Raw genomic sequence first — 9,380 nt, 5'->3', positions numbered from 1 at the left:
AAAAAAGTCGCTAGGTTTGTCAGTATGAATATTCTATGGAAAAAAGCCGCTAAAAGGATCTGAAAGTTGCTAAATCTAGTGCTAAAGTCGCGCTCGTGTGTATGTGTGTGTGTGTGTGTGTGTGAGACGCGGGAGCTGATGGCAGGGGGCGGTGGATATTTGTGGTGGTCAGTGAGGATATTGTGGATGAGTTCTTCTGTGTCATCACGTTCTATTAGTTCTACAGCTTCAGTTTTGGAACTTTCACTCTTAGTAACACATACAGTTGTTCCTTCACCACAGTGCAACAGTGAAAAGGGACTTCTTTCAAACAGTGTCGCGTTCCGAACGTTGTTTAAGCGACATACACCGGTATTGCGGTATTTAAAAAATTCATATCATAACAAAAATAAACACCGGTATTCGGTGTGAACCGGTATACCGCCCAGCACTACTTCAGACCATACTGATTGTGGATTTCGTGTCAATTTCGTGTTGTTGTTTAACACATCAACGGATTTGCTGGAATGATGCCAAACTGTGTCAGAGGCTGTATCTCTGCAAAGCTTTGACATATTGACACCAAACTTTGTATGTGCCATTGTCACCTCACACTGACCACGCCACATCAATTTGGGTAACCTATTGGTCAAAAGTGATAAACCATTCATATGAAGCCATTAACCATTAATAATTAAATAAAAAAAATGCTAATAACTTTTGGATAAATTAGCCTATTTTAATGAATCTGGTCTCAAAATATTCCTTGGGTCTTGCTAAGAGCATGGATAAAAACTTTGCAAAAATCGGCCGAACTCCCTGTCTGCCATTTTGATTTTCTGTAAAAAAAAAACTACTTTTTCGAACCCCTCCTAGACCATATGTCTGATTTTCACCAAATTCAAGTCAGATCATCTTCAGAATGTGCTGCCAAAAAGTTATGGATTTCGTGTTGAGACAAAACAGTTTTTGTATAGCGCTGCTGCAAATTTGAGGCATGATGCCAAAATGACTCTGAGGTTGTATCTCTGCAAACCTTTGACATATTGACACCAAACATTGTGTGTGCCATTGTCACCTCACACAGAACACACCACATCAATTTAATAACAGCGCCACCTATTGGTCAAAAGTGATAACCCGTTAAATCATATTACTAGTGGTTGTATTTATGATTTTTGTGCCATTTTGACTAACATCATCTTAAAATGGCTTCAATTACTCATTGCTGCTGTTGGTCTGATGCTTTCTACCTTGTTTCTGTAGTGCTAGGCCCCGATAATTGCTGCTTGCAGCTATATTTATTATTATTATTAGAATCATTATTACTTTTCTTTAAATGTGATTTATGAGTGCTGTCTCTGATATCACTATTAATCTAGATTCTATGTCATCAAACATTCATCCGTTTGCTAAAAACTTAGGTGTGATTTTTGACACGGATCTGAAATTTGAAAAACAGATAAGTGCTGTGGTGAAGAGCAGCTTTTTTCAAATAAGGCAAATAGCCTAATTAAAATCTATGCTCTCGTTTAAGGATTAGGAGATAGTTACTCACGCCTTCATCACTTCCAGACTTGATTATTGCAATGCACTTTATATGGGTCTCAATCATTCATCACTGAATCGCTTGCAGTTAGTCCAGAATGCAGCTGCGAGGTTGCTGACTGGTACTAAGAGGAGAGAAAGCATTTCTCCTGTCCTAGCATCTCTTCATTGGTTACCGGTGCAGCATAGGATCCATTTTAAGATTTTATTATTTGTGTATAAAGCATTAAATGATCTAGCCCCATCATACTTGTCCGAACTTCTCAGCTATCAGCAATCCTCTCACTCTCTCAGATCCTCTGATAAACTTTTCTTGCATATACCTCGCTCTCGCTTGAAATTTAAGGGGGATCGGACTTTTTCTGTAGCCGGTCCTCGACGATGGAACAGCATACCTCTGGACATTAGATCTGCGCCTTCCCTTCCTGTTTTTAAATCCCGCCTGAAGACTTATCTGTATTCCTTGGCTTTTGGATGAAATGTATGTTTGTGTATGTTAATGTGTTTTGTATAGATTGTGTTTTTGAGTCATTTCTTTTTATTCTCTTAATCTCTATATTTACTTTATTTGTATATGTACAGCACTTTGGCATACACTAGCTGTTTTTAAATGTGCTATATAAATAAACTGACCTTGACCTTGTCAAGTCAAACTTCTTGTTCGTCATTTTAATTTATGTTGAAATCCTACTTTTTCAAACTTCTCCTAGACCGTTGGTCTGATTTTCACCAAATTTGACTTTCAAATTGGTTTTCGCTTAACACATCAAATTTGCTGGAAGGATGCCAAACTGTATCTCTGCAAAGCTTTGACATATTGACACCAAACTTTGTATGTGCCATTGTCACCTCACACTGACCACGCCACATCAATTTGGGTAACCTATTGGTCAAAAGTGATAAACCATTCATATGAAGCCATTAACCATTAATAATTAAATAAAAAAAATGCTAATAACTTTTGGATAAATTAGCCTATTTTAATGAATCTGGTCTCAAAATATTCCTTGGGTCTTGCTAAGAACATGGATAAAAACTTTGCAAAAATCGGCCGAACTCCCTGTCTGCCATTTTGATTTTCTGTAAAAAAAAAACTACTTTTTCGAACCCCTCCTAGACCATATGTCTGATTTTCACCAAATTCAAGTCAGATCATCTTCAGAATGTGCTGCCAAAAAGTTATGGATTTCGTGTTGAGACAAAACAGTTTTTGTATAGCGCTGCTGCAAATTTGAGGCATGATGCCAAAATGACTCTGAGGTTGTATCTCTGCAAACCTTTGACATATTGACACCAAACATTGTGTGTGCCATTGTCACCTCACACAGAACACACCACATCAATTTAATAACAGCGCCACCTATTGGTCAAAAGTGATAACCCGTTAAATCATATTACTAGTGGTTGTATTTATGATTTTTGTGCCATTTTGACTAAAATCATCTTAAAATGGCTTCAATTACTCATTGCTGCTGTTGGTCTGATGCTTTCTACCTTGTTTCTGTAGTGCTAGGCCCCGATAAGCAGCTATATCAGCTATATTTATTATTATTATTAGAATCATTATTACTTTTCTTTAAATGTGATTTATGACTGATATCACTCATCCTTTTGCTAAAAACTTAGGTGTGATTTTTGACACTGATCTGAAATATGAAAAACAGATGAGTGCTGTGGTGAAGAGCAGCTTTTTTCAACTAAGGCAAATAGCCAAATTGAAATCTATGCTCTCGTTTAAGGATTAGGAGATAGTTACTCACGCCTTCATCACTTCCAGACTTGATTATTGCAATGCACTTTATATGGGTCTCAATCATTCATCACTGAATCGCTTGCAGTTAGTCCAGAATGCAGCTGCGAGGTTGCTGACTGGTACTAAGAGGAGAGAAAGCATTTCTCCTGTCCTAGCATCTCTTCATTGGTTACCGGTGCAGCATAGGATCCATTTTAAGATTTTATTATTTGTGTATAAAGCATTAAATGATCTAGCCCCATCATACTTGTCCGAACTTCTCAGCTATCAGCAATCCTCTCGCTCTCTCAGATCCTCTGATAAACGTTTCTTGCATATACCTCGCTCTCGCTTGAAATTTAAGGGGGATCGGGCTTTTTCTGTAGCCGGTCCTTGACTATGGAACAGCATACCTCTGGACATTAGATCTGCGCCTTCCCTTCCTGTTTTTAAATCCCGCCTGAAGACTTATCTGTATTCCTTGGCTTTTGGTTGAAATGTATGTTTGTGTATGTTAAAATATTAAAAATGTATGTTTAATGTGTTTTGTATAGATTGTGTTTTTGAGTAATTTCTTTTTATTCTCTTAATCTCTATATTTACTTATTTGTATATGTACAGCACTTTGGCATACACTAGCTGTTTTTAAATGTGCTATATAAATAAACTGACCTTGACCTTGACCTTGATTTCAACATTACAGTACTTTTACTTTCATTAAGGCCCACCTCAAACTGTTGCAATACAGTTGGAAGAACATAATTATCTTGAATTACTAGAATAGTCAAACCCATTCATTTGAAAAGGGTGTCCACATACTTACAACCATTTTGTGTTTGCGTACATGTATGTATAATAGTGTAAACACATCAGTCAAAAATTGGCCACACCTGTTCATTTTTTATTATTAATGTTTTTTTTTTTTTCATTTTACAACAATAGTAAGTTAATCGAAACTATGAAATGACACAACTGGAAGTATGAAGATTATGAAGTGACTGTTGAACTAGCCTTTGCATTGATTACAGCTCTACAAAACTAATTTCAATGCTTGAATCATAAATCTTCATTAATACATTATCAATCACGTGTGCCCAAACAAACAGAAACATAGTGTATATTTTCTTTGGTGTCGCTCTTTAATATGGCACTGAATTACAGTTGTGAGGTATTTAGCCTATTCACCCAGTAGGGATATGCCGGTATCAAATTTTCATGTTGCGATTTAATTGCTAAAAAATTCGGAATAATTTGTAATATATAATTATTCACGGTATTTAGAAGTGCCCACGATAACAATATTGTGCATATTCATTACCGTGATATATCGCATTACCGAATACCGGCACAAGTCTATCACCCAGTGTCCTCTGCAAAAGACCAAGCAAAACAGAAATAGTCCACACATTCACACACTCACTATTGTGCTTATTTAAGGTACTAGACCCTATATGCATCCATTTCAGTTTCATTGTTTCTATGGGACTGAGCAGGTTTTGAGAGTCGATACCCTGCCCAGCGCCCCACATATGACATGCTATATGTGTGGGTATTCTCACATGTATTCTGCTGTATCGGTGGGGCTAGAGGGGCGTATTAAGGGGTAACCGAACTCCCCCACTGGCACTGGTGTATAAATCTAATGCGTCCCTGCAGCCTTTTGATCCACTTTCAAGTCTCTCACCTACCAAATTAAAAGCTGACGTCTTGCTTTTGGAAATAGATATTTTGCGTAGTGTTTGTCTTGCAGATACAGAGATGGCATGAGGCAATTGTAAACAGGGTTTCAGGCTCCATATGCCAGACAGCTGAATGTAAAAAGCCGACACCTAATCCTGCTACCGTTTGCTTCATTCGTCAGCTCAGACCCCCCCAGTGCGAGTGAGGCTGGAAGCGTCTCCTCAGACCGCCAGATGATGACCTGGTCTGGACCAGAGACTTTAATCTAGAGATTAATGGTTGTAGCTTTATATGAGGCCGTGGCTGCGGAGGGGGATACAGTATGTGCCTGCAGCACTGAGGTTTCTTTCATTAGGCTGGCCTTGTTGCTCACGGGTGTCACCGTAACGGTTACTCATGGACTAGATATGCTAGGATGGTTTATTATTAGCAGTTCTACCCCAATCAGTCATTGGAGGAAGGTCTGAGGTTCAAAAATAAAGAGGTAACCACTCTGAGCTTGTCTGTGTGCAGTTTACAGAGATATTTTAGAAATGGAAGAGCTCGCATATTTACCGCCAGAGGTTGAACAACCTTGCCATTTGGCATAGAGGAGCAAAGCAGATACAGACAGAAACAGAGGAGAAGAGAACTGAAAGCAAGATAGAAGCTGTATGGATTGGAGGGCGGTCTGACAGAGAGGAGAAGAGACAGAAACTCAGCCCCAGAGGAGGAGCTGCTGTCCCGGGGCTGGTACCTGTGCTACAGCGGCTGACTCTCTGTGTGTTTACGCCATTTCTCGTGCCGTGATGAAGTCTCGTGGAGAGGCTGTGGGCTGGAGAGAAGTTCACGGACTCTGTCAAAGTTTCTGGTCCCCCTGCGAGGTGCAGGCTGCCTGCTGGAGAGGGGGATTCATCTGAAGACCACAAACACACAAACACTCGCTGGCTGAGTGTTCATTTGGTCGGACAGAACCTTTTCATATTTTTGTACTTCTCTAGACCACGGCAAAAGGACCACCAAGATGAGTCGATGGCTCAAATGCACCTCCATGTACTTTGTAGGTATCAAGAGATTCTCCAGTAGTACTTTTCCTCTAAACTTTGCTGTGCTCTGAGTTTTTTATTTGTCTTATGTATGCAAAGGCTGGAGGGACTGAGGCTGATATTGAATTGAGTGTATATGTGTGTTTGGAACTGATCCAGTGTGGGAGAATGGCTTATAGCTTTCTCCATAAATTCAAGGAACTTTGGAATACAGCAGGATTCTCCTGGAGAGTGAACTGTTGCCTGAGACCTTTGGAGCTTAATTGACTTTTGAAAAGCTTGTGTGAACTTGTATGATCATGCCAGGCTTAAAGCATCGTTTGTTGATGCAAAAGCTTTTCTTTTTCTTTTTTTGATTTGAGTAAGGTTAACACTACTCTAAATTATCAATTTCCTCAGGTGTTACTTTGGTTCATAAGTTATTTAGTGTCCTTGATGACTACAAGCCTTTATTAATTTATTATTTTATTTTAATTTCATTTTTATTGACATTCAACATCATATAAACATTTCCATTTCCATCAGATACATAGAAAACCCATTTTTTTCCTGTGAAGTATTATTTTTTTTCCAATTTATGTAAGAAAAGCTGTCTTCCTTTTTATTTTGTTAAGACTCCAAGCCTTTCATTTCCTGTTGTGCTTTTGAATATTTGAATACATGCTGTACTGGAGTTAACATTCCTTCATTCAGCTAATTACACTTGTGATCACCACCCTGCTTTATTTAACATGACACTGCTGTCTTTGTGTACATGCTGATGTTATGAGTGTTCTGATGTGTCTCTCTGTCTCTCTCTGTCCTTTAGAACACAGACTGGAATAAGTATGACGACAGGCTGATGAAGGCAGTGGAGAGGAGGGAGGTGGACAAGGTCGCAGCAGTGCTTGGCAAGAAGAGCATCATCCCCACCAAACTTGACGTAGAGGGGCGCTCTGCGTAAGTATCCCTGTCACTATGGGATGGGTCACCATGGTTGACTAGTCATCCAACAACTGATTAGGCTATTAGTAAGGTCAACTAGTTTATCTACATATTTCTTGTTTATGTGTTTAAGAAAGCATGTGAAGTTAAACAGTCCTACATTTCAAAACTTGTTTCCAGAACCCTGCGTTCTCATCTCTTCTTTGCGTGTGGTCTAACATTTAACTTAGGAACACGTACTTAAGAAACTTGGCCGCTTTTGAATGGATTAACCCGAAACCAGCCTAATTATACAGGGCATCTTTAAGACCAATTAATCGACTAGGCAGAATTCAAGCTAGTCTTGTTTTCAAAATATGTAGTTTTGTACAAACTGTGAGATCACTCATAATACTTTATCTCACATAGTTTCACAAATACTTTAACACTCGTTACAACTGCATATTTCTTGTAATAAACATTTCTGTAATAGTATAGGCACAATAGTGTTAAAGATTTTTCATTATAGGAAAAAAAAAAGATTTCTTGTCTTGAATATCTTGGGATTTCTGCTGTATCATTATCTTAAACTCATGCTTTCAATATAGTACACTCTATATTGAGTCCTTTTTTTTCTTTGTGTGTGTATTTATGCATTTATTTATGCTGTTGTTCATGCTTTGGTCTTTAAAGTTTCATTGATAGGTTTATGTTTTGGTCCAATCTGGACTGAAGCATTTTGTGTCCGACCAAGAGTTTGAGTTAAAGGTGACATATGAAAATCGAACTTTTCCAGGCTATAATCAGGTCCCCGGTGCATCTACCAACCAAGGAAACGTAAAAAAGATTAACCCAGTAACTTTGTTTTGGTAAGCCTTTTTCTGCAAGCGTCTGAGAAAACGAGCGTCTGTTTTTGCTCACTTGGTGACATTGTCAAGTCAAGTCAAGTCAATAAACATGCGATTTATTTCCCAGCAGTTTACCTTCACAGACATAATGACTGTTTTTGTAACTCTTGTGTTTTTAATGTAAACTTATGTGTGAATGAGAACTTAGTTTAAGTGGTATAATATGTTTCCTTTAATATTGGAAAACATGTTGTGGTTAGAGATGCTTGACTTGGCACAGACCAGATGAGTCCAGAACAGCCGGGGCCTCCTGGGCCGGAAGTGGGTATTCAGTAGGGCTGGGTATCGTTTGAATTTTATCGATTCCGGTTCCGATTCTGCTTATCGATTCCGATTCTTATTGATTCCTATTTCCTACAAAAAATCCATTAAACACATTTTAAGTAAAATATTTAGTTGTCAAACATATTTATTCTGTTTTATGTCTATGGTTTTATCAAAAAAATATCACAGAAAAAAACAACTAGACTAATATAAATTACATTAAATTAAATTAAATTTAACATTCAATTGTTAAAGACAAGTAAACAAATTAATTAGCAATAGCATAAATAAATAAAACTGAACAAATGTCAGGTACAGAAATTGAAATCAAAAGTTTAAAAACACTGTATAGTTTTCTTTTCATAAATAAAATATTGATTAATCCTCATTAAAATTACGAAAGATATTCAGTCAGGTAATGATTTTCTTTTGTTCTTTGATTAACATTAATGATAGGCAGCACGTTTATTAGACGGCTGTCTCTTTAACACCGAACACACACAGATCTAAAAATACTGTTACACATGCGTTTTCTTTCTCATTTGTTTACGTTCACTTAAGACAAAAAAACGGCTGTGTTTATGATGATATGCTGACGTATTTCGTGCATACTGGTCGATAAATGTGAAAGAAGTCAGTTCTGGCCCGGAACAACCTTTGTGGAAATGCACGGAACAGTTTGAGAACGGACACAGGTCGGGAACCTGCATCGGGACCACTGTTCTCTGTGCTTGCGCTTCAGATGTGTGCGCTGCACGCAAACAGTGTGCAAGTTCTTTCCCTTCCTGCACTTAAATAGTTTAAAATCACATTAAAATGCGAACGCTGGAATCGTTAAGCGGAATCGAAATGCACATGTCTTATCGAATACCCGATTATTGGAAATTTGGAACAGTTTCTAAAATGGAACCGGTTCTCGATACCCAACCCTAGTCTTCAGTGAGTAAATCTTATGTACACTGACTAAATTTAGGACCTAAAATCCCCCCCTTCCTAAACCGTCATGTTAACTGCTTATTTAATCTTCTTCTGAAAGCTCCAAGTCCAGAGAGCTTTAGATTATGCCTTTTTATTTTGGGATAAATGCAGGAAAAATATTTTTGAGGTCAGAGGTGAATCGTTGAACCCCATTGTGCAATATCACTGATTGATATTGCACATTATTACACTGCCACACAGTAGACCTCAACACTGGTGGATCAACTGTGTCTTTTTCTGTTTTAGAAAGCCTAGTTGGCCTCCCATCAGTGCCTGATGTTTTTACTGCCTCGACAGGGTCTATGTAGGGCATAGACAGACACATTTCAGCTTGATTTAACCACAGCTTTGTTTCATTCCCTC

General features: G+C 38.1%; 1 protein-coding gene across 3 annotated transcripts in view; it reads left to right on the top strand.

The window, feature by feature from the left end:
- LOC107700482 (uveal autoantigen with coiled-coil domains and ankyrin repeats protein-like) overlaps positions 1-9,380 on the top strand; it is a 70,765-nt gene that overhangs the window by 43,104 nt on the left and 18,281 nt on the right. For 2 of the 3 annotated variants that reach the window (XM_016502156.1, XM_016502157.1), the window contains one exon: positions 6,773-6,903. In XM_016502156.1, the coding sequence (XP_016357642.1) occupies positions 6,773-6,903 (131 nt within the window). Of the gene's footprint in view, positions 1-5,582; positions 5,979-6,772; positions 6,904-9,380 lie in introns of those variants that run through there. The other variant, XM_016502158.1, reaches the window with a different exon arrangement.

This window comes from Sinocyclocheilus anshuiensis, unplaced genomic scaffold, assembly GCF_001515605.1.
Source record: "Sinocyclocheilus anshuiensis isolate Anshui unplaced genomic scaffold, SAMN03320099.WGS_v1.1 scaffold154, whole genome shotgun sequence".
In the NCBI taxonomy this organism is placed as follows: domain Eukaryota; kingdom Metazoa; phylum Chordata; class Actinopteri; order Cypriniformes; family Cyprinidae; genus Sinocyclocheilus; species Sinocyclocheilus anshuiensis.
Note: the sequence above shows the minus strand (reverse complement) of the source record. Positions and strands in the feature narration are given on the sequence as shown.